We start from the raw sequence: 26136 nt of genomic DNA, 5'->3' as shown, positions 1-26136 counted from the left end.
TTTATTCTTTTGAAATGTTTTCTATGTTCTGCTGAGAAAAAAATATGGTTTTATGAGATTTGCAAATCATTGCAATTATGTTATTATTTAGGATTTAAACTGCATCCTGTTTTTTGGAATTACGGTTGTAAATGTTGTTATGAATGAGAAAACAATGAATAAAAAAATAGATATAAGAAATGTTTTTTTTTTTTTTTTTTTTTTTTTTTTTGCTTTATGAAATATTGCTTTATCCAGAGCAACTTATAACAGTCTTACTTATACAATGAAATAGGTCCCAGGAGAAAAAGCTTGGTGCTGCTAGGATTTGAACCCGTAACTGTCCACTCATCCTAGTCTAAGTTCAACATCTTAATTACTGAGTCACCATACAATACGAGCATTTCCTCCTTTGTGTTATATGTCTTTAATTTTTTTTAAACTGTGATGCTGTAAGTATATTTATCATTTTGTTAATATATGCAATATGAGTTTCTGTTTTGTTGGGTTTTTTCTATTTTTTCTATAATTGTTCTGTTATTCAGGGGTTTTAAAGTTAATTAAAATTGTAGTTTTAATAAAATTACCTCACATGTTAAATTCACCTATTTCTTCTACATTACTATATTAAAAAAGTGTGAAATCTGAATTATAAATAATTGTTCTCAAGGTTCTATGATCTGTGAGTGAGGTAGTGTCTGATGGAGGAGACTGGAGACTAAAAGGGAAGCGACAGAAAAGAAGTAGTATTAAGTGCAAATTATTTAATAGAACTGTATTATATTGTTATGAAAACAAGAGATTGTAGAACACATTATCTGCACTTTTAAGTGGATGTGAGTGTTTGAGATTGAGTGAAGTTGATTTGATCCGCATTTGAGTGTGTACTAAATTACATAAAGAACAATGGTGTATTGTTAGAGCTCGCCTATAGATGGTGTACTCATTAGGAGTTGCTGATTTAGGGTCACTGCCATTTCTCTTTCCAAAGTTTCCAGTCCACAACACAGTGTCATTGTAAATGACGATGGCAGATATTGTGGGAAGGCTGGTGGGATTGATGCTATGCCGGAGAATTGCATCCACCTGGAAGAGGACAGTGCGTATTAATACATTATTATTTATAGCTTTCAGAACTAAACAATAGCTGTCAACAAGGCTGTTTGTGCCAGTATGTCTTAATCCGTATTACAAATATTGTTTAACAGCCTGATATTTGATGAAATAACCTCTTTAATTGAAATTCAACAATATGAAATTTGACACGGTTTGGCTTGTTTACGGAAAGTACAGAGTTGAATTTAGAGAACTTAATCATGGATGTGAATATATGTATCCTAAAGGAAATTTGATTGTTTGACGTATCCAAGGTTAGTACTTTTTTTAGGTTGATTTGTAATTTGCTTACTTTCTCCAATGCTGCCTTCAAGTAGGGGATTGGATGCTCCAATGGAGTGGGCTTGGGGTATCGGGGACACAGCTTTTCAGATTTAAAAGCTTTCTCCAAATCTTCCTCTGATGAAAGATGAGGGAAAAATGAAGAAGGAACCATATAAATCAATCAACAGACATGTATAACAAAGAATTTGATAGGTTTGAAAGGCAAAATTTGTATCAGTTTGATTCAGACTTTGAAATTTTGCTGATTTTCTTGTGCAATAGTGGTTCGAGGAAAGAGCACTGTTACTTTCAGAGTCACTGTCTGAAGAATTTTCACACCGAAATGCATTTTTGGGACTTAATGAATGAAATATCATATTTTGGAATTAATAATTGGAAATCAGTACAAAATCGAACAGCATTCAAGAGCAATATATACATATTTAAATATACACTAGCACTTGCAATGTTAAGTCTATTTTTACATTAGAGGAGACAGCATCTTATCCAGTGACATCTCAAAGACTTTCAAGGCCACTGTCATGCACGGCTCAAGAGTTGGAGACCAGAATACAGTCAATACATTTTATTTGCTGTAGTACACAGACAGAAGCTTAGGTAGAAGCATGAACCGGGTATAATCTGAAACATGGGAAGTCCAGGGATGAGCGCTAATATGAACTGTAGATTGAATTGTGAGTGAGTGAGAACAGGGGCTTTTTAAAGGAGAGCAAAGATTGGAGACAGGTGAAGGTGATTAGTATGAAGGCGAGGCGCTGCGAGTGTACTGAATGCAGTGGGAAGGCACCTGGGGCACCTGGGGCGCCTGCGGCCCCGAGGTTCAGGAGCTCTGGGTCGAACATGTCCCGTCTGGTGACCCAAGAGCGTTTCTCAGGTTTGTACCCCTCCCAGTCCACAAGGTATTCCAGGGTGGCACCCTTAGGTCACAAATTCAGAACCTCCTGGATGGAGTACATCGACAGCTGGTCCAGCATCTCCGGGGGAGGATCTATGGCGACTCCAGGGTGTTCTGTGGTAGGGGGTGTGAAGGGTTTCAGGAGTGACAAGTGAAAGGTCGTATGGATGAGGTACAGAGCAGGCAGGTCGAGCTGATAAGCCACATCATTGACCCGCCTGATGAGCTGAAACAGCCCGATGAAACGGGGACTGAGTCTTTTACAGGGTAGCTGTAGGCGCAGACCTCGGGGTGGACAGCCAGAGTTGGTTACCCGGTTGGTAAGGGGGGCCCACGACCTCCGCGGATCCATGAACCTCTGGGTGGTTCTGAGGGCACGTCGGAGATGTGTGTGAGCTGACTCCCACACGCGTATGCTTTCCCAGAACCAGTAATCCACAGCTGGAAGGTTGGATGGCTCGTCCATCCAGGAAAACAATGGTGGCTGGAAGCCCAGCACGCATTGGAACGGGGTCAGGCCAGTGGCATCCTGGCACAGGGAGTTTTGCATGTACTCAGCCCAGGGAAGAAAGCAGTTCCAGCTAGTTTGGTCCTGATTGCAGTATGACCGGAGGTAAAGCCCTAGCTCCTGTATCTTCCACTCTGTCTGTCTGTTGGTCTGAGGGTGGTATCCAGATCACAGGTTAACTGTGACCCCTAGGAGCCGGAAAAACACCTTCCACACATGAGATGTGAACTGGGGGTCCGACCGGGGACCCCCAGTTCACATCCCATGAACTCGAAACCCGATGGAACACCGTGGCCACGTCACCCAAGTCCTGGAGTGACGTGGCCACGGTGTTCCATCGGGTTTCGAGAAGATGAGGATGTCGTCTATGTAACACCTCATTCATGAAGGTTTGGAACACCGTGGGGAAAATGACATGACATGATACTCGTAGTGACCAGAGGGGGTGATGATGGCCTTCCACTCATCCCTGTGGCAAATGCACACCAGGGTATAAGCACTGCGGAGGTCCAGCTTAGTGAAGATACGTGCACCCCGTATATCCTCCAGGGTGGCTGGGACCAGAGTGTGTGGATACGGGAGTCGAGCGATTTGGGTGTTCAGATGGCGATAGTCAATGCATGCCCGGAGTCACCCTCCTTTCTTCTGCACAAAGAGAAAGTTGAAGGCTGCGGGGGAGGAGGATGGAGCGATAAAGCCCTGCTGGAGGGCCTGCTGGATGTAATCCTCCATAGCCACATGCTCTGGAACAGGCAACGGGTACACCCGTCTCTTAGGCAGTTTAGCACCTGGCACCAGCTCAGTCCCACGGGCGGTGGGGGGGTAGGCGAGTTGTTGTCTGTTTACTGAACACATCCGCAAATGATTGGTACTTTATTAGGAGTTATTAGGGCGTTATTAGGGATTTCCATGAGTGTGGCCGCTAGGGGGATTGGGGTCAGACGTGGAAGTCAGTGTAAACAATGCTCCCTGCACCGGTGGCTCCACTTGAGGATGTCACAGGGGTTCCATGAGGACTTTGGGGAGTGTTGTGCCAGCCAGGGATGCCCCAGTATAATGCTCGCTGTAGAGTTCTCCAGAATGAGAAACCGGATCTCCTCGTAATGGAACAGGCCGACCTGGAGAATGACCACCGGGGCACAGTACTTTACCCAACCACACCAACATGGTTTAAACAGCTGAAGCTGTTCTAGGCAGTCCTGGGAGATGAAGTTGCCCACAGAGCCGGAATCTACAAGCGCAGAGACCAGAAGGGAAAGTGTGGGGGTTATTAGTGTGACCGGGAGTTTAGATAGATAGATGATTTCCGCGGTAAAGTCGACAGTAAAAAACTATTTATGGTTAAATAGTTGATCTGCTGTGGTGAGGGCCCCAGTGGTGGTGCAGCAAACCTCCTTCAAGTGGTTCTTGAATAGCGCGTTTGACTTGGTTATGGCGCTATTGCTGCTCCATATTGCCCTCGCCCAGGACAGAGCCTTCCCGGTGAGCAAGGAAATGAGAAACGCTACCTTGGATCTATCAGTGAGAAACTTGTGCGGCTGCATTTCTATTTTAAGTTTGACCTGTAGGAGGAAACCATTGCACTCGGCCGTGTCTCCGGAATATAAAGCCGAAAGAGCAATCGGGCTCCTGGAGGCAGGTTGCGGAACTCCGCTGGTGGAGGCCGATGTGAAGGCCTCCCGAGAACGGCGTCGAGTTCCTTGATGAAATCCGAAATTGAAACCAGCTGTGGATCCATTGAGGTAAATTGTCGGTAGGGGTCCGATCTTCTATCACACTTGGATCAAGAGTCGGAGACCAGACTACAGTCAGTACGTTTTATTTGCTGTAGTACACAGACAGAAGCTTAGGTAGAAGCATGAACTGGAAAACTGGTATAATCCGAAACATGGGAATTCCAGAAATTATGATCGCTAGTTTGAACTGTAGATTGGACGGTGAATGAGTGACAACAGGGACCTTATAAAGGAAAGCGTAGATTGGAGACAGGTGAAGGTGATTGGTATGAAGGCGAGGCGCTGCGAGTGTGCTGAGTGCAGGGGGGAGATGTGGCTGGTGGTTCTCTGACAGCCACAATACCACACTATATTTTAGTGATAATTTTAGTGATCACAAAATGCCTCATTATTCATGTTTGAATGCAAGTGGAATGATTGGGAAGAGGACATGCATTGCGTAGTGAGAAGAAAGGAGTTAGGTGTAATTGTGACAACATAGTTGACAACTAGACACAGCACAATCAAATTATCAAAACATCATTAAAACAAGAAATGAAAAATAAAGTTATTAATAAAATGATTACAAAATGTTACCTATGTATCTATTTCTTGTATATATTGTAATATTTATATATCAAAGATAAAGTTTAAAGTTAACATTTTATTTGTCACATACACATAAACCCAGCGTACGACATGCAGTGAAATGACCGTCCGATATTTAAGCATGAAAAAACGAAATAGAATTTAAGGATAAGAAAAAAGTATAATAAAAAAAAGTATCCAAACTTTGAATTATACTATATATACATAAATATAGGTAAAATATCACATTGCTGCATAATTAATTTAGAATCTATATTTACTTTATCATCTGAAAAATCTTTTAAACATAGTGTAAAATATGTAAATGGGGCACAGGGTCAGACAAATAATGCATTTTTCTTTTAAATGTAGGAATACATGCATGAACATTGCATATTCACATATAAAGCTACTCCACATCTTCCTCAACTAATCTCAAATATTTTTATAAATCCTTCTTTCACAAAAAATGCAAATAATAAAATCGACCATTAATTCATAATGTCGTCAATCACACATGAAAGCATAATTTTTACTTAAATTATAAAATGATATTCAAGGAAATGTGAAAGCTGCAGTAGAAAAATCTCACCAGGCATTAGCTTGGGCAGATGATACTGCCAGATGAAGCAGCCTGTCATAATGATAGACAGCATTACAAAGAAGACGAGACCCAAATGAGTCCATTTCACATCCATCCTGTTGGTTGTGGTAAGTCTTTCAATGGCAGCTGCTGGAGTATGCTGAATCAACATATATTACAAGATTACAAACACAAAAATGATTGAATCTTAGAAAATAATAATAATATTTAGGGCAGAAACTTATATTGAGATTTTTATGTTGATTTATTTTTGATAAACACAGTTAAATCATCCCTGCACTTGTACTGAACTGATATAGTATAACTACAGTCTGAAAAAAACACAAAACTAAATTAAATAAGGAAGACAGGAAGACCTGTCACTTGTTCTAAGCTTTATTTTAAAGTACTTTTTATAATAAAAATAAATAAGTTGTGATTTTAAGTGAAAGTAAGAAGCATTTTAATAGCAGATTCACACTTAAGTCTGGATTAGATCTCAAATAAGTGTGATTAATGTGTGTCAAATTAAATATTAAGAAGAAATTTACTAATGTGACAATAATCAACATGTTTTTTTTGTAATTAACAAGAAACACAATGAAGCTATTCTATGAGAGACACATGATAGAATAGAAAAGGGCAATGAAAACCGTGAAGTAATTGTTTCCATTCCCTAATGATTTGCCATATTTTTTGAAGGGCTACACAGTGGTAATTCTACTTGCTGAAAATCAATATAATAAATCCATATAGCTAAAAAAAAAATAAAATAAAAATAAAACATGCAGTACTCACCATATAAAATAAAATCTCTTCAGTCTTTAAAAATATGCTGATTCTTCATGTCTGAATTCACTTTAAAAGTGATGAATACCATATAGACTGTCAATTTACTATTGGGCACAAATGCTGTTTAAATAACAAGTAGTTGTATCTAACAAGTAGTTGTATACTGACTAACTATGCTGTGGCAGTTTTCTCTCCCAACACAGTACACTACTTGACATTATAATCCTGAGATTTACTCATCACAAGCTCAACCAGAGCAGGGCTGTCCTTAATCCCTGTAAATCGATTCACTTCTGGCTCGTTGGCTTTTGACAGCACAAGCACAATGCATACCTTAGTGTATTCTATTGTGGTGAGTTCAGGAAGAAAGTCATGAGACAAGACATGTCAGGAATATAAAAAGTCCAGTCGACCTTTGTTCCCACATGGCTACTAACAAGGAACATGCCAAAATAGAAAGTACAAAAATATATACAGTGCATTGCAAAAGTATTTATACCCCTTGAATATTTACACATTTTGTCTCAAATGATTTTATTGGGACTTTATGTGATAGACCAACACAAAGTATCACATAATTGTGGAAAGAACATGATTCACGGTGTTAAAAGTTTTTCAGAAAAATCTGAAAACTGCCTTCAGAAGTCACCTGATTAGTAATTAGAGAGAGTCTACCTGTGTGTATTTAAATCAAAGTATAATTACAGCTGTTTTGTGAAGGCATTCATGAAGATTAAGAACACATGAGGCAGGTCAGGGATAAAGATGTGGAGAAGTTTAAAGAAGGGTTAGGTTATAAAAACATACCCAAGCTTTGAACATCTCACAAAGCACTGTTCGTAAAGGGTATGACACAATTGCTAACCTACCAAGACATGGCTGGCATGGATGGCTGACATTGATCCAAGAAGCAGCCAGAAGGCCCATGGTAACTCTGGAGAAGCTGCAGAGATCCTCAGCTCAGGTAGGAGAGTTTGTCCATAGGACAACTATTAGTCGCAAACGCCACCAATCTAGCAATTATTGAAGATTGGCAAGAAGAAAGCCACATTGTTGACAAAAAAGAATAAGAAGTTCCGTTTGCAGATTGCCACAAGCCATTTAGGGGACACAGCAAACATGTGGAAAATTTGGCCTACATGTAAAATGCTATGTGTGGCAGAAGCCTAAAACTGCAAATCAACCTGAACACACCATCCGCACTGTGAAAGATGGTGGTGGCAACGTCATGTTGTGGGGATGCTTTTCTTCAGCAGGGACAAGGAATCTGGTCAGAGTTGATTGAAAGATGGATGGAGCTAAATACAGGGCAATTCGTGAAGATTAAAGGCTATTAAAGGCTGCAAGAGACTTGAGAATGGGGCGGAGGTTCACCTTCCAGCAGGACAACGACTCAAAACATACAGCCAGAGCTACAATAGAATGGTTGAGATCAAAGCATATTCATGTGTTAGAATGGCCCGTTCAAAGTCCAGACCTAAATCCTATTGAGAATCTTTGGCAAGACTTGAAAATTGCTGTTCACAGATGTTCTCCATCCAATCTGATTCAACTGAAGCTGTTTTGCAAAGAAGAATGGGCAAAAATTACAGTCTCTAGATGTGCAAAGCTGGTAGACTCAAAAAGACTTGCAGCTGTAATAGCAGCGAAAGATGGCTCAACAAGGTATTGATTCAGGGTGGCTGAATACATATGCATGCCACACTTTTCAGGTTTTTTTTGCAAAAAATCTTTAACACCATGTATCATATTCCTTCCACTTCACAATTATGCAATAAATTGTGTTAGTCTCTCACATAAAATCCCAATAAAATACATTTAAATTTGTGGTTATGATGTAAGAAAATGTGTAAATATTCAAGGGTTTTTCATGGCTACACCCTACATCCTCCTAACATACTAACCTTCATTTGGAGAACTCTAAAGGATCTCTATAGAAGGGATTTTATATAGCAACCATTGAGAATCCATTTGCATGTCATTTTTAATATAAGAGCAAGTCAACATATTATAACAAACGCTTTCCAATGTTACCTCCAGTTTTATTCAAAACTCGCTATTCACTTGATGTGAATAGTATTTGTGTTTTTGAACATTTACTGAGGCAAACATATAAAATGCATGAAATATTGTCTTTAAAATAAATTTTATAAAAAACATAAACCCTACATCAAAAAGGTTATTTGCCACAGCACTACATTCAGCTGTTTTATTCAGTAATGAGCGATATACTTATTATACCAAACAAAATACGTATATAAATGTAAAGATGTTAACATATTTTTTATTGAAAAATTATCCCCTGGAATGAATAACGGCTTTAAACACTGGACATCAAGATAGTTAGTTTCTCCAAACATTAATCTGAAATACTTTGCAGAACAGTGACTGGGTAAACTGGGCAGATCAATCCATGATAGAGAACACTCCAGCCGACTGTTTGCTTTGTAAATAACGCTTACAGAGTTTGAACTTATGGTTCTGGTCACTGTCATGTTGTATGGTGAAGTTGATGCCAGTATAGAGTGGCCATGTTTGGTTCATTATTCCTTTTACTCAAAATAAGCATCCAAGTTCCCCTACTCCAAGACAATTTCAAACCATTAATTTTCCCCTTCCATGTTTTCCACCTTACATAAGTTCTTCTGTTAAGGCCAAAAATATCCAATTCAATAAAAAGCTTGGCAGCCAATCGCTCACGAGAGCGATTGTCACTGGTTACCAATCTTTTGGAGAATGAAAGAAAAAATCCTATTCTCAAAGAAAATATCCTCAACCCAGATCATATCTCTAACATCACAAAACCCCGCATTCCTGGTCAGACTCCAGGTCTATTTTAGGTGCACATACTAAAATCAGTGGGGGCATAGCTATTAGTGCTATAATCCCTGAACTATGAAATTCCATTTCCAGGACCTTAATAACAGCTCATTTAAAAATCAAAATATTGAGGACATTTTTTACATGGAAGAGCTTAAGCATAGTCAAGTCAAGAAGCTTTTATTGTCATTTCAACCATATATAGCTGACACACTACACAGTGAAATGAAATAATGTTCCCCCAGAACCCTGGTGCTACATTTAACAGCATAAAGCTACATAACAGAAAAAACATCGCTAAGGACTAGTAAGTGTCCTCGCCACATAAAGTGCATCGTGTGCAACCTGGTGCAAACAGTGCAAGACAGACAGTGCAAGACAGACAGTGCAAGACAACACAAGACAGTGTAAGACAACAAAAGACAGTGTAGGACAAATACACAAAACACAAAAATAGCTCAGCCAAAAAAAATTACTGTATATTACACAGTGCAGTGTGTAAGAGAGAACTAAATACTGAGTAGAGGAGTGTACCGTGTAATTAACAAAATGTAAACAAAAAGGTTTGTGCAAAACAGCAATAGCAGCATTTAAAAAGATGTGCAAAAACAGCATATAAACAGCATGTAAACAGCATGTAAAACAGTTTGTAATAATGAAGTGATATAATATGGGTGGTGCTGAAGACATGGATGTGTGAAGTAAATACAAGTGTGTGTTAAGTCCGGGTTGTACAGATCAGTCACACAGTTTGTGTGTGTGTGTGCGTGAGTTTTAGTTAAGTTCTTTGTTGAGAAGCCTGATGGCTTGAGAGAAGAAACTGTTGCACAGTCTGGATGTGACGGCCTAAATGCTTTGGAACCGCTTTCCTGATGGTAGTCGGGTGAAGAGTGTGTGTGATGGGTGTGTGGAGTCGTCCACAATACTGTTGGCTTTGTGGATGCAGTGTGTGGTGTAAATGTCCGTGATAGAGGGGAGAGAGACTCCGAAGATCTTCTCAGCTGTCCTCACTATCCTCTGTAGGGTCTTGCAATCCGAGACGGGGCAGTTCCCAAACCAGGCAGTGATGCAGCTGCTCAGAATGCTCTTAATGGTCCCTCTGTAAAACGTGGTCAGGGTGGGGGGAGGGAGATGAGCTTTCCTCAGCCTTCTCAAGAAGTAGAGATGCTGCTGTGCTTTCTTGGTGATGGAGCTGGTGTTGAGCAATCAAGTGAATTTCTCTACAAGATGAACACCAAGGAATTTGGTGCTCTTGACGATCTCCATGGAGGATCCATCGATAATCAGTGGAGAATGGTTGCTCTGTGCTCTCCTAAAGTCACTACCATCTCTTTATTTTAGTCTACATTCAGAGACAGGTTGTTGGCTCTACACCAGATTGTTAACTGTTCCACCTCCTCTCTGTATGCTGACTCATCGTTCTTGCTGATGAGACCCACCACGGTCGTGTCATCGGTGAACTTGATGATATGATTTGAGCTTTGCATTGCTACAGAGTCGAACAGCAGTGGACTGAGCACACAGCCCTGAGGGGCCCTAGTGCTCAGTGTGGTGGTGCTGGAGATACTGTTTCCGATCCGGACTGACTGAGGTCTCCCAGTCAGGAAGTCAAGGATCCAGTTACAGAGGGAGGTTTTCAATCATTGAGTGCTGAGGGATGATTGTGTTGAATGCTAAGCTAAAGTCTATGAACAGCATTCATGCATATGAGTCCTTATTGTCCAAGTATGTGAGGCCCAGATGAAGGGTCATGGAGATGGCATCGCAAACTGCATGGGGTCCAGTGAGCGTGGAAGCTGTGTCTTGATGTGCCTCATGACGAGCCTCTCGAAGCACTTCATCACGTTGGGTTTGAGTGCAACAGGACGATAGTCATTTAGGCAGGAGACTGTAGACTTCTTTGGCAAGGGGACGTCCTCTTGAGGCACATAGGAACAACGGCACTGGTAAGGGAGATGTTGAAGATGTCGGTAAAGACATCCACTAGCTGTTCTGCACATTCCCTGAGCACTTTGCCAGGAATGTTGTCTGGTCCAGCAGACTTCCATGGGTTAACTCTGCATCTTTCTCGCCGCCATGTTGTTCTGCACCTCGAACTGGGCATAAAAGTCGTACAAGCAGGTGAAGTTGTCTTGTAGTTCGTGATCGCTTGGACACCCTGCCACATGCTCCTGGTGTCTCTGCTGTCCTGAAAGTGGCCGTGGATACTCTTGACGTGTGTGCGCTTTGCCTTTCTGATGGCACAGGACAGTTTGGCCCTTGCTGACTTTAAGGTCATATTTTCACCTGCTCTAAAGGCAGAGTCTCTGGATTTTAGCAGCAAACGCACCTTAGCGGTCATCCACGGCTTCTGGATGGAGTGTGTGGTGATGGTCTTTGAGATGGTCACGTCATCAATGCACTTGCCGATGTAGCTGGTACTGTTGATGTGTACTCCTCCATAAGGTTCTGTCATGCCACTGCTGCCACATCAAGAATTGCAATATGTAATTCTTAGCACATCACATGACTTTATCACCCTCACAAATCACTGTTTTGTGTTTCAGGTAGTATCTCTTTTTCCAAGTGTGTTTTGTTTTCAAGTTCTTGGTCAAGTTTTCTTTGTGTTGTTTATCTTACCTGTGTATGTCTCATTTTTGTATTATACCATGATGTTCTTACACTCACTTGTGTGTTTGTTCATGATTTTGGAAGTTTCACAGTTGGCTTGTTTCATTTTTGTTTTTCTCAGTCTAATTAATGGAAGCTGAGTTATTCAGAAGAAATAATTACTTATCACTATAATTACAAAATAAACTTTGCATTAAATTGTTTTTGCTTGACGCATTAGATAACAGACCTTGTGCAATTATTTTTTTTTGTTATAGTCATACACCATCTACTCATTCACAACAAGCTCAAAGTCAAACCCAGGACCTGTACATTTATGGTGTTTTGGCACTTGCCCTTATCCAGAGCCACTTATATAAATTTCATTTTATAACAATGCAGTGTTGGAACTCTAACAGTAAGAAGTTTATTATCCTAACCATTAAGCTACCACTTCACATTGGAGCTGTGATTTGGCTACCCAAAGTAATGTAATGAGGATACAGATGGAATGTAATTGCAGGTAATATCATTCTTTATTAAACCCAGGATAGAAAAAAACTAAAATGTTTTAAATAAAACAAACGAAGTTAAAAGACTAGCCTATAATTAATACTTGAAACGAAACACAGGGCAGAAACAATATGGCAATCAAGCTTAATCTATGCTGGCCATGTTTAAGGACTGCAATATTGCTGGGTGTTATTGGCTGTCTGTGACCTGACAACTAATGCCCTATTGTGTCACCCTGCAGAGGTACAACAAATAGCAGCTCAAGTTTCTGAGCTCAAGTTTCCTACATTAATGGCAAAATCAAACTATTTGAGCTGGCTCATTAATCACTAATGACATGATTTGACTTTCTCGATTTGATAGTTTGTTCTACCTATTCCCACATGCATTTAATCCAGATTCTTCAGTTTTGTTCCACTTTCCTTGAAGGTCATTTGATTAGCTTTGATAAATGTATTTTGATTATAATTTGATTGCTGAAGCACAATAAGTTTAGTTATACTTGGAATTGAACCTGTGTGGAACTCAGGATTAAAATCAGACAATCATGTCTTACCGGTAATGGAACACATTCTGAGGAGGATTCAACAGAAGTCAGCACAAACTTGCTTCCAATCTTCCCCATAGTGAATTTTTCAACTCTGAACAAACAAATGGTTAAAATCAGACAAAACATATTATAATAGCATTTCTGGACTTTTTAGTGTTTGAAAACCAGCAAAATGTACAATCACTTTAGTCTACTCCCTTGTTACCTCCATAAAAGAAGTTAAGAAACCTTCAGGAAATTTAATTTTTCTAAGAATTATGAAATGTGCAGTATGTTCAAAACAACTGCTTTTTAGTTGGTCATATACATAACATCTAACAACGAGTAGGTTAAGGACTAGCAGGTTGACCGTTAAGGCTGTGGCATTGGATGAGTGACATATTGGATTTCATACTCCCTCTACTGATGATATTTCAAAAGCCTTTTGGATTTGCTACTCAAGAGGCTCGTTTTCTATTGTTTTATGGTATACTTACCCTTGTGTTTTGCTATTGTTTATTTATGTGTCACTTGTGTTTTATGTCGGGTTGTTTCATTGGGCTGCTTTTAAAATCCAGTCTCTTTAAAGCATATTTAGTGCTACACAAGGCCAGGCAACAGTAAATACAGGTTAATAGATCCAGAACCTATAAATAACTGGATATGGAATATGGAAACGCCTGGCATTTACCCCTCAACACAGAATAGATAAATACATATAAAAATATACACTATATGTGTATCTATTTTATTAGTTCCCAAAAAATGTTTTATGTCTCTGATGTGCTTTTACACCTGAAAATGCAGTAATTGTAGATGAAATGCTATTACGAGTTTATGCTCTTATTCAAATGGTAAAATATCAAGGAGGAAATTAGAGACTAAGCTAACTTAAAAAAAAAAAAAAAAAAAAAAAAAAAAACACATTAACATGATGTTGTAAACTGAACAATGGCTTATGGGTCAGTTGTTCTCAATAAATTTTTTTAATATATTATGCTGTGATATAATAGCATTTAAATGCATAACCACATTTCTGCACAATCTACACAATTTGCTGTTATTAAGGTCTTTCTTTTTTGTCTTAAACATTTTCCCACATTTATGAAATCAATGTGTGAAATTGTCATAGCATTTCACTTGTTTTACAATTTTCAAAACAATATCATTCTTATGACCAAATGCCTTATGAAACATTGTTAATATTGAAAAAAGAATTAGCTAGAGATAATATTACTTGCTAGTACGCTGTTGTTTTCAAAACATATGAAACTGTAGCAGCATGGTGCCCCATCATTCTCAGTATTAAACCTGGATATTTATTTGTAAAATTTGGGTTTAAATTTTTCAAATTTGTGTTACTAATTAAAAAAAATTTAACATGCTTCTTTCAAAGACCTGTCTTTAATGCATTACTGTTATTAACACACCACAGCACAGATAAATTACACATATCTGTCCACATACTGTAGGTATAGTGGCAGGCTAAAGCAGAGGCGTGAGTGAGACAAATTTGTTTTAAACAAAAGCAATTTGGGGTTCAGCATGGAAGTGTCAGAAAGGCCACAGAAAAAAGAAAAATACACAACGGTAAAGACACAACAACATTACAGCTAAGTAAATAATCTCAGCTAAGTGTGGGAGAGTTTTTGTATTTACTAAGGAATATTATTATTTTATTATATTATTGTAAGGAACACTTTACCTTACTGGACATGCCTTGCATTCATAAGGCAGTGCCAGAAATCACATTGAACCACATTGTGGAGGAGATGTAAGATAGAAATCCTGTTCTAAGTCATGTGGTTAACACATTTCTTAAATGTTGAATATTATTCTTGGGCAGTAGGCTGGGAAACTGGTATTGTGGTAAGTATATGTTTTAATTACTGTATAGTAAATTCACACTCCTCAGCTCAGAGGAAAAGTATATGCTAGGTTTTTGGAGAGAAGAATAATAGTTGTCTGATATTTGAATCTTCAAATTGAGGAGGAGGTTCTAAGCAAGCCTTAAAGCAATGGAGCAGCTCTTGGACTCTTGTTCAATGTTTAAGGCGGTAGTGTAGATGTTTTTGTGGATGTGGTGAAGGCCTATGTACATGTGCCTTGACATTTTTTTGTGACTGAAACTACAGAAGTATGAGGTATCTGGACCATTACTTTTGTAATCCAGTCTCTGTATGTGCACAGTGAGAGTTGTGTCTTTTTAAGTATGAAACCATTTAACATTGGTCTTGGACATCAGAGACACGTCTTGTCTCCACTTCTGTTTTTGCTTTTCATTGGAGGGGTATGAAGTACAGGTGTGCTAAAATGTACCTGCTTTTACCTCCTCTTAACCGTATATTCATTTAATTCTTGCAAATTGTGGGTAGTGCTTATGAAAATTAGTGAATGAATGTGACCCACATCAGAAAACGTGGCAGGAAAATGAATAAGTCAATGAATCAATGAATCAATGATAAATACATCAGACTGTATGTATCCATAGCACACCAAGCATCAATTAGCATGTAATATGAGCTGTCTCAGCAACAGAGCAGTCAACTAACATGAAATGACTGTGACAATCTGCTGCTCATTTATATTATCCCTAGTAATTTAATTTCTTCTGTATGAGGTGAAACCAGTTCAGAATGACGTAATTGCTACTCACGTAATATCTACCATCAAAACGTGACATATTCACTGGATTTGTGTGTGTTAAGTGCATATGAGCTCTTTTTCTCTGAACCTCCTTACATCATTGCAACAACAAGCAATGCATACAGACATGTCATCAATGCAATGTCAATAGGAGTTGAAGTGTCTCACCATTTAAAAAGAGAAATCCTTCATTCTGTTGATAGCAAAAGGCTCAACAATTACAAAATTGCATCCTTTAGGGTCTGTGGTGGCTTTGTGAACGCTGAACAAAAAAGTCATATTTGTATTTTTTTCTCCTTGTCTTACCGGGTTTAACTTAAATCTTCTGTTACTCTGTCTTTAAGATGCTACATGAACTGTTCAGTATTTAATTGTTTTGTAAGGTCATCAGTGCAGAAATACTTTTTAGTACAGATATCCAAAAAGGCCAACTTTTGCATCTTAGATTATATCAAATAAAGGTGAATATTTTGAATGGTAGAAACGACATCTTAAACAGAACAGTAAAAATAATATAATTATTATTAAACTGCTCACTTAATTGCCAATCTGTCTTGGCAGTGGGTGGCTAATAGATCAGTAAATCTGTTTATTCAGTAAGGGTAACAATGGCCCTTACATAACAATCTTTAAAAATAAAAACACATTTCCCTACGTTTTAGAAAAATGGCAGACTATAAGATAAGTTAGTATATAGTGAGAACTGACTGAATGAATGAAGTGAACAAAAAAAATCTAGTTCTCACTGTAGGATGATTGTTGACTTCAGAAGCACCCACATAGTCAACACTCTTTTGAACAACACTCTTTTCCTAATCATGAATTTTTCTCTCTCTCCTCTATTCTCTCTCTCTCTCTCTCTCTCTCTCTCTCTCTCTCTCTCTCTCTCTCTCTTTTTCTAATTAAAATGCTCCTAATCCTGTGACCCTTTTTTTCAGACCTGAGGATGGTTCCATATGAACAGTGTACAAGTCCATTAAGTTACTGAGCAGATTTAAACTTAAGAATCTTAAAGATGGATGTGTACTGTAATTATTTTTAATCACAAATGCCATAAACAGTTTATTTATGGCATTTGTAATTATGCATTCAAGTGCTCATTAGACAACAGTTCATTGGGAATGATAAAAACAAAATGAAAGGGAATTCGGTGTACCCCAGATGAGGACTGGTTGCCATTTTAGTCTGGTTTCTCTGAAGGTTTCTTCCTCTGAATGAGTTTTTCCTTGCCACTATTGCCACTGGGGTTGCTCATTAGGGATAAACTTATAGGAACTAATTATTAAACGTAAATTATTATTTTTTTTATTTATTTATTTATTTGTTTAAAGCTGCTTTGGAACAGTGCCTGTTGTTAAAAGCACTATACAAATCAAATACATCAGTGGAGCATATGTGGAAAGAGGCAAAAGCTCCTGTTTCTTGGTGTCACAGAGGAATTCTTCTGAACATTTAAAACTACAAAGATAAGAAAAAGATCAGCAGCTGATTCTATTCATATGGAGAGCTCAATTTCTTCCTCATACTGCCCTTACCATCTACCGGAGGGTGTCCTGAGCAGCTGCCTGACTGTTTGCTATTGTAATTGCAAAGTTTCAGACCTTACAGTAAATAGTGTAACGTAAACATTTTCTGATTTCCATAGCAAAAGGTTTTGTTATCATCGGGGACTATTAAATAAATATTGTTCTTTGTTGTAAGACTGCCAATACTTTGCAACCCACATATAGTCTATAAATATGATTTTTAAGTTGATTAAAATGCTTTTTGTATGAGTAATGCTGGCCTAGATTTTACTCGCCATCTGCATCTCGCCACAGCTTTTTGCCAAAGCTTTTGTAATCCCCACATCTAGAGGTGAAAAATAGACTAAATATAGTCCATTACTCATTTTAATAAAACACTAAGCAAAAATGAAGAAAAAGAAAACCAAGTGTTACTTACTAAGAAAAAAAAACCATTCTTATCAAAATAATTTTTTACACTATATATGTTATGTTACTATTGTGAGGGACACACATGGTGTACTTCACTACTGAGGAATGTACATTGAAAAAAACATTATCATCAAAAGCATTGGTGCAATCATATAATCTTTAATGTTTGTGGAAACATTCTGCACCAATTTCTTTTATCTGTTATCAATATTGTCATTTTTTCATAGAAGTAACTGAATTAAAAATCAAAAACTTATTCATAAAAGCAGTTATATTACCAGTGTACAGCAGCTGCCAATAGTTCTATTTTCTTTAGACTTACCTTTTGCCCCAAGGTGAAAATTAAGAGCAGTTTCCACCTAAAAAAAAAAAAAAAGAGAGAGAAATATATGCGGATATGACGGTATGTTTGTTCTCTGAACAAACCTCACTCACTCTGGAGCCTCACTTGATGTTTTCTCTCATGGTTGAGTTAAATCCTGCTTATATCAGAGCCAGGATTTTGGATTATCTGCCGTCTGCAATATCTGGGAAATAGACATCCAAGCAACTGCAGAGTAGACTGGGGAGTGGGGACACTTTTTTTAAGGCTTTGCATGCTACAGTGAGATTTGATGCATTGTGTTCCTAAACACATCATCAGTCATAAAACCTTGTTTCTGGCTGAGGTGTCTTATAATTTTGTTCAGGCGTCTATGTCCTTTTTTCCCAAGACTTGCTGATTGAACGTTTTTAATGTTAATACACTGTTCTCAAATGGATCACCCTGGCAGCATATGACGCACTTAACATAAAATGAGTAGACAGACTAAACATTGTTATTTTAATATGATCCAATTTCACTTGTAATATGCATTGCTAACACAACATAGTGCTTGCTCTGTAATTGCAGAGAGAAAAACACAGACATCTGTCTGCCCATTGAATTTACATTTCATTTATGAAATAATCATCAACCGACGCATGATCTACTACTGAAACAGATAAAACCTGGAAAAGTTTCCCTGTGAGATAAAATAAATTTGGAATGGTACAAAGGGTTTTATAGTGTACATAGGCATTTACAATACTTCATAAAAAAAAAAAAAATCACCCATATCCAGTATAGAGCATTGCTGGAGCTATTAAAGTCTTATGGCAAAACTCAGGAGGTGACACTTCTGGTTTAATTAAAAGTAGAAGATTTTATGGATAGATGAGAGGAGATTATAGATTTGTAATGTAGATCCATATAATGCAATACACATACAATTTAGGTAAAGTAATAATATAATAATATATTTTTCTCATGTTTATATAACTACAAAGCAAATGTCATTTATAGGTTTTTACTGCTATATGACATGACATTTATGATTTATGATTTTTTTCTTTAATGTGCTAGACCAATGGTCCCCAACCCCTGGGCCACGGACTGGCACCAGTCCGTGGGTCAATTGATAATGGGCCGTACAGAAAGAATACATAACTTACATTATTTCTGTTTTATTTATTATCTGATTCTAAAGGATGTTTTATTTTGGAAAATTACTGGATTCTCTCCGCCACATCTGTCTATGACTCACTCTTGATGCATGTTAAGATGCTTCCCCTGGGTCACATGTCTTACTTACATCCGCTACCTTCTTAAAGGGGCTGCAAGCCAGCAAAAAAATTTAAAGCCCTCAAGCCAGCAAAATGAACAAAAAACAACAGTGGATTCACATTTATTATTATATTTAGAAAATACCAGTTTTTATGCCGGTCGTATCGTTTTATTTTGTTGTATTTATCCGCCACACCTTAAAGGCCGGTCTGTGAAAATATTGTCTGACATTAAACCGGTCTGTGAAAATATTGTTCGACATTAATCCGGTCTGTGGCACAAAAAACGTTGGGGACCGCTGTGCTAGACAATATACAAATACATAGACAAATACAAAACAAAAGAGGTGGCACACATAACAGTGAAAAGCAAAACCTACTGGCACTGGTTCAGGAAAATAGCACAACATTTTATTATTCATTTGATATTTATTATTCATGTAATTAATTAGCAAAGCACTACATTCAAAGCTAGAAAACACTAAATAGAAGCTCACTGCTTTCAAGCAATCCTTTAGAAGACATGTGAAAATTAAATAATGTGTTGAAATGAACCTGAGCTATGATCTTTTATGTTTCTCTAGTTAATTAAAGGTAATTCCAGATCACAATATAATTACCTGCTGTGTAACTCTGAAATCATGAAGTGTTTACAGGATCATTTTCTTATACATTAGCACATTTGATTTATAGTTTAGATACATTTGAATAAACACTTAAATGATGCCTGACATTTTTACAAGGACAAAATGCATTCTATCGTATTTAGTGTATTTTGATACTTTCCTAAAACTCCTTTATGAATTGTCTAACTTCTTAGAAAGTTGTTTTTCACACATTGTTATATAAATGCATGAATGAACGAATGAATCCGCTAAAGACCTTCTTGAAGGCCTTCTCAATATTTGTCTCAACTGACATTGAAATATAGTGTATGTCATGATTAATATAGGCTTTCAGGTTACAAATTAATTTCCTTTATAAAAACATTAAATACACACAAAAGTAGAATGATGAAGACAAATGTAGTTTTCTTGGTGTCAGCCTTTTTACTGTCATCATCCCAGCTGTTCAACTTAACACCTATTTCTTATGTATACTTTACAGCCTGTTGAATTTGGCATTTAAAGTATTAAGAGTTGTTCAAGATATATTTTAAACAAATGTACATAAAAGACATATATAAAAGCACCTAATAGTAAGTATTACCCAATATTGAGTGCAAAGTGTTTTATTTTATCAGCTGAGCTCAGGATGATCAGGCAACATGTGCCAACAATTGTTAATATGCAACATGAATCCAGCTTTTCCCATGACGCAACCCGTGTGGATGTTATGCGAGGAATCTGGAGGCGATAGCCGAAGTGAAAGCAAAAGAGAGTTTATTTGAGACACCGGGCAAATCCAAACACACTCACCGAAAAGGGTAAAGAATCCGTGTGACGGGCAGGGAAACCATGAACAATAACTGACAAGGGCTGCACGGCATCGGGAGAAAAGCTTCACCGATGGTGATTTTTAAACGCATGACGATGCCAAAAGATAAACTCCCAAGAGAAATTGTTGTGAAAGGAAGGAGGAAGTGAACAATGACTTTCTTGGTAGGCTACTGTTTAGATACAAGCCGTGTAAAAGACACTGTCTTTCGTTAAAGCCTGTGTAATGTTCATTAGTTGTCAATGTAGGCACCTGCGGCTTATAGACAGGTGCGGCGTATTTATGTTCAAAATATAAATCTTTCATCTTTCAATCTTTCAAATTCATTGGGTGCAGCTTATATTTGGGTGCGCTTAATAGTCCGGAAATTACGGTATGTTTATTCAGTCTGCATACAAATGTCTTTACATTGTGCCTCATAAATGATGTTGCAAAGGACTTCAGTTCTTAAAGGAAACTGCTCCTCTGCCCATGCCATGGACCAGCCATATGGATCAACATGCCCAGTTCATGGCTTCCCAGGCTGTCTTAACCTGCTATGCCCAAATATCTGAAATTTTACGATGAAAATGACAAACATATGCCTTCTTCTTAGGCGAGGATGTTTAAGAAAAAATAATAATAATTCCTAATAGATTAAGTGATAGCAAAAGTGTATTAAGTGGGGAAAAGAACAGTTTTAAAACGGGCTTGCAGTCATTTGTTTGTTTTTGGATATGCCTTCTTGAAATTTTATAAACATTCTCTGGGTCACTATAGATCCTTGGGGCAAAGTTCTGTAAAAAACAGGCAAAAATTATTGAAATACAGGTTATTTAAAAAATGACTTTTTTTAATTTAAATACTTATACTCTTAGTTACTCTTAGTTAGATATACTGTATATGCATGAATGTGTGACACCCACATTTTAAAAGATAATCTTTCTAGTAACCTATATTAGTTATATGTACAGTAAGACTTAATAAAAAAAATTAATAATTCATTTAATATTTCATTTAAATTAATCATTTAATCTCTTCAGTTAAAAATGTTTATTTTTAATGTACAGTGTTTCCAAAAAAATATTGTCCTTGTTTATATTTTTTAAGTAAGTATTTTTCACTATTTCCTCAACCAGTTTTGATTTATTTTGCTCCTCATGCTGTGCTAAGCCCAAGCAAATCTAATTCTAGCCATTTGCTTTGCACATTTACTTATTTTACTACGCTCAGAGATTGCAATCCCACAGAACTTTGTGCTTACATTATATGCAGAACTGGAAAATTAGATGCATGTAGATGGCAAATGTGCATTCATTGGGGTGCCTGATGCCTGTCCATTTCACTACTAATCAAAAAATATCAGCATACTGAGACTAGACAGCTCGACAGCTCGAAACTTGCCCAACTGCATATAAAAACTGTAAGCTGTGGTGGGGTGGGGTGGTATCACTGCCCTCAAGAGATCTATTGATTCACTCAATGTGTTTTTGCAGAATTTATTCCATCACAGTAGCATGTTTTGATTCCAACAGAAATGGTAAACCCATGAGACTGGAACTCAGAAAACACACACACACACACACACACACTCACACACACACACACACATTAAGTTTTTAGACAAACAAAGTTAATTAGAAATATCAAAGGTGGGTTAGACATTGCAGAACACATTTTAGATTATACCATGACTTTGTCTACAATTGCCCCACTATCGACCTGGGAAAAAAAAAAAATCACAGGAAAAAGAACACCGAGAATATTCATCACACAAAAGGGCAATGCAAAATAAGCTGACAGTCAGTCTGGTATTGTTCTCCATGTAGCAGCAAAGAGAATGCATAAGGATTATCAGTTTGATGAATCTTCATTGTCAGTCTTCCACACACTTTGGATACCAAACAATCAGCTAACAGATGAGATCTAATTATTGGTTCTGCAATACACAGAAAATTAAAAGAGTATTGCTTAAAATACAATACACAGCAGTGGATCTGAAGCTATATGGACATAGAGGGTTCTATGTTTTGGTTACACAGTTAAAATAAACCCGACTAGATCTACTATTGAAATGAGCTCAGTATTTCAATTCAGTTTCACTGACAACATCAGCAGTGACATCAACAATCTGTACAGTGCAGGAGTGAAGGTATCACACTATATAATTTTAAACTAAAAGATGTACCACTTAGCAAAAGTAATCAGAGGACCAGACTGCAATTCACAGAAAAAAATAGAGAGAAAATAGATTATTTTGTCATTTTTTTCCCCCCTTTCCCCATTTTTTGTTTCTTGCTTTGCTTTTAACATGATCTTGTTTTGACTAAGTATGGCTCCAAGTAAGTATAGCCTTTCATCAGAGAGGCAAAACCTGCATATGCTAGTACTGGTAGAGCTATCAAGCTAATTTTCAGCAAGTCAAAAAAAGACTTTGATCTTTTGCCTTTTTCTGTCACATTTGTTGGTTTGTTGGTGGATGTACAGCTGATACCAAAATTAATTCCATTTTTTCAACATTTACACTTTGTTTACACCAGAGATATTTCGAAAAATAATGAATTAGATACTGATTTATTTCAAAAATCCCAATAATTTGTTTAAATACACCATGTTGGAAGATTCCAAAAACAGTTGGTATCGCTTTTAGAAGCTTCTGGTTGACTGTGGCCGTATATAATGGCCACTTCTTTCATTCCCCTTGAAAATCCAAACAAGTGCCTTGTTATGGTATTGTTAAAGATTGAGAAAGAAAATAAATTCTACTTGTGACAATTTACAAGATGGTTAGTACATGAGGAAGCAGCAGACAGGTTTTGGAAAGGCTCTATTTCTTGTCTATATTTATTTTTTTTTATTTTTTTTTCAAAGAAAAGGCTATTAATATTACATGGGGAGCTTGTTCTTTTCATTTTGATTTTCATCATCAAAAGGATTTAAAGCGCTTCAAGATGAACAAACCCATTTGCTCTTGTTCTGTGACATTGTTGCAGTCAATAACTGTCTTCTGCACCCAGGCTGCTTTCTTGCTCGAAAGCCATATAACTGATAATTATAATGCACACCAGTCAAGAGGACACTTATACTACCTGTGGGTAATGGGGTAGGAGTTCAAGCAACCTCTAAGGTCTCTCTGTTTATGCGCAGCTCTCAGAAGCTGGATCTTCAGCAAGCACATAGCACAGACACATAATCAGTGTGGAGCTGAATTCCCTCTCAGTACCACAAACAAGCCACTGACAACTGGCTATTTGGTGGACTACATCTGCAGTTTATTAAACACAAGACAGGGGAAACACACTTACACACTCAGAAAACTCTCTTTGCTCACTCTCTTTAGTCACAATCCTGTTTGGAGATTATGTTTTATTTTTTATTTTTATTACGAGGAGGTATCAAAACATTTCTAGGCTAATGGTGCTAATTGGTCAGAGGTGGGAAGTAACGGAGTACAAATACTTCGTTACTGTACTTAAGTAGATTTTTCTGGTATCAGTACTTTACTCCACTATTTATTTTTCAGACTTTTTACTTTTACTCATTACATTTTTACACAAATATCTGTACTTTTTACTTCTTACATTTTCAAAACAGGCTCGTTACTTTAGTTTTACTCCAGTGATTTGGTGAAACATAAAAATTTTCTTTTCATTGCGCCAATTTCAGCTGAACAACCGATTTCCCGTTACTGCGCGTCTTTTTCAATCCGCTGGTAAATAAAGTCCTGACCCTCACTCTTTACGAAGATAAGAATCAGCAGGCAGAAGGCAGTAAGAAGTTTGGGGTTAATGTGGATGAGACAGAGGGAGTCAGTGATTAAACATGACTGAGAACAGACACATTCATGATCATCATCATCTTTTCTCTGCTTGTGTTCTATATGTGGATCTTCAGCCTGGATACATTCATTAGGTAACAACATTTTTTATTAGTTTTATATATATATATATATATATATATATATATATATATATATATATATATATATATATATATATATATATATAATTAGTTTTATATATAAGGCTGTCAAAATTCAAATTATTGTAAACGGCACTAAATGTTATTAACGCGCCATCAATTCAGCACACATTTCTGTTTCTACCATAAAAAAAAATCTAAATACATAAAATGTAAATACATAATTAAATAAATAAATAAATATAAAAGAGGCGAAATTAAAACCTCCAGCAAAACATACACTTATTCACGACGTCCCTTCTTTACTTAGATAAAATAAATAAATAAACTCCAACGAAAAATATTTTTAATCAGTAAACTTTTGTTTTATTTCTGCGCCAAGTCTCAAATCAAACACCAAATTCACCATGATTTACACAATTAATCCTCTGGGGGGCGTTTTGTGGGTTTTTCCCTCATAATGGCGACACGAACATAAATTACTGTCTTTATTGATCGTAGAGATAAAAACAATACATCTGTAAAATGTCTATGATTATATATATATAAAAGTTTCCTGACTTGACTTGAAGAGGTGCAGTTTCTCTGGTATCACCTCATTAACTGTCCGTGTGGAAACAGCAAAGGCTCTTAATGATGTCCACACGTCTCTGCACTGTTATAGCCTTTATATTTAATCACTGTACATATGCTTACAAATATATCACATGCTGTACATATGATACATATTTACCTGCACTATTTGCATGATTGCAACTTTTTGCACTTCTGGTAGATGCCAAACTGCATTTCGTTGCTGTGTACCTGTACTATGCAATGACAATAAAGATCTCTATCTATCTATCTATCTATCTATCTATCTATCTATCTATCTATCTATCTGTCTGTCTGTCTGTCTGTCTGTCTGTCTGTCTGTCTGTCTGTCTGTCTGTCTGTCTATCTATCTATCTATCTATCTATCTATCTATCAAATATTAATATGATGTGAGGTCCAGTTAACAGCTAAAACAGGTAGAAGTAATAACTACTTTTTACTTAAGTACATGTCAGAGCCAAGACTTCTTTACTTTCACTTAAGTAAAAAGGTATAATTAGTACTTCAACTTTTACCCAAGTATTTTAAAACATGAGTATCTGTACTTCTACTTAAGTAAAGGATGTGTGTACTTTTGCCACCTTTGTAATTGGTGCTATTCTGACCATGTGTGTTACCATGTATGCGATTTCATCATGGACAGTTAGAACAAGTTAGGACAAAGAGAACAAGTGAAATTCTGTGTAACACTGGGCAAAACTGCCACAAAGACTTTTGACATGACATGCGTTTGATGCTGCAATGAGTTGTTCGTGGTGTTTTGAGTGGCACCCGCGCTTAAAGAGCGAAAATGTCGAAAACATTTGGCAACTTGTGCATGATGATCGTTAGAAAACAATCCACAAGTTCTCACTTCAACACCTACTCAACTTGCCAGATTTGGCTTCTGAGTATTTTGCCCTTTAACGAGGTTCCAGCTCAATGGTTGCCGTTTTGACACTGTTGTTTTGACACTCTGTCTTCAACATCTGCCTCTTTCAAACCAACTACCTGCATATTTTCCCCCACCACATACATAAACCTTCTTCTTGGCCTTCCTCTTTCCCTCCTTCCTGGCACCTCCATCCTCGGCATTCTCCTTCCTACCGATATACCCTGATCCCCTTCTTTCCGGTATGTACCTCC

The 26136-nt window shown here is 37.3% G+C and overlaps 1 protein-coding gene across 5 annotated transcripts in view; it reads right to left on the bottom strand.

Annotated features, from left to right (window-relative positions):
• lactbl1b (lactamase, beta-like 1b) overlaps positions 1-26136 on the bottom strand; it is a 99637-nt gene that overhangs the window by 18802 nt on the left and 54699 nt on the right. Inside the window, exons 1-6 of one of the 5 annotated variants that reach the window (XM_046874916.1) lie at positions 17931-17942; positions 17818-17854; positions 12940-13024; positions 5679-5829; positions 1388-1494; positions 908-1065 (exon numbers count right to left, since the gene is read on the bottom strand). In XM_046874916.1, coding sequence (XP_046730872.1) covers positions 908-1065; positions 1388-1494; positions 5679-5829; positions 12940-13008 — 485 coding nt within the window. In that variant the 5' untranslated portion in view covers positions 13009-13024; positions 17818-17854; positions 17931-17942. Of the gene's footprint in view, positions 1-907; positions 1066-1387; positions 1495-5678; positions 5830-6467; positions 6669-12939; positions 13025-17817; positions 17943-26136 lie in introns of those variants that run through there. The other 4 variants (XM_046874915.1, XM_046874914.1, XM_046874918.1 and 1 more) reach the window with 4 other exon arrangements.

The sequence above is a fragment of the Silurus meridionalis genome, chromosome 19 (genome assembly GCF_014805685.1).
Source record: "Silurus meridionalis isolate SWU-2019-XX chromosome 19, ASM1480568v1, whole genome shotgun sequence".
Taxonomy (NCBI): Eukaryota; Metazoa; Chordata; class Actinopteri; order Siluriformes; family Siluridae; genus Silurus; species Silurus meridionalis.
This window is presented reverse-complemented; position numbering and strand designations above follow the sequence as displayed.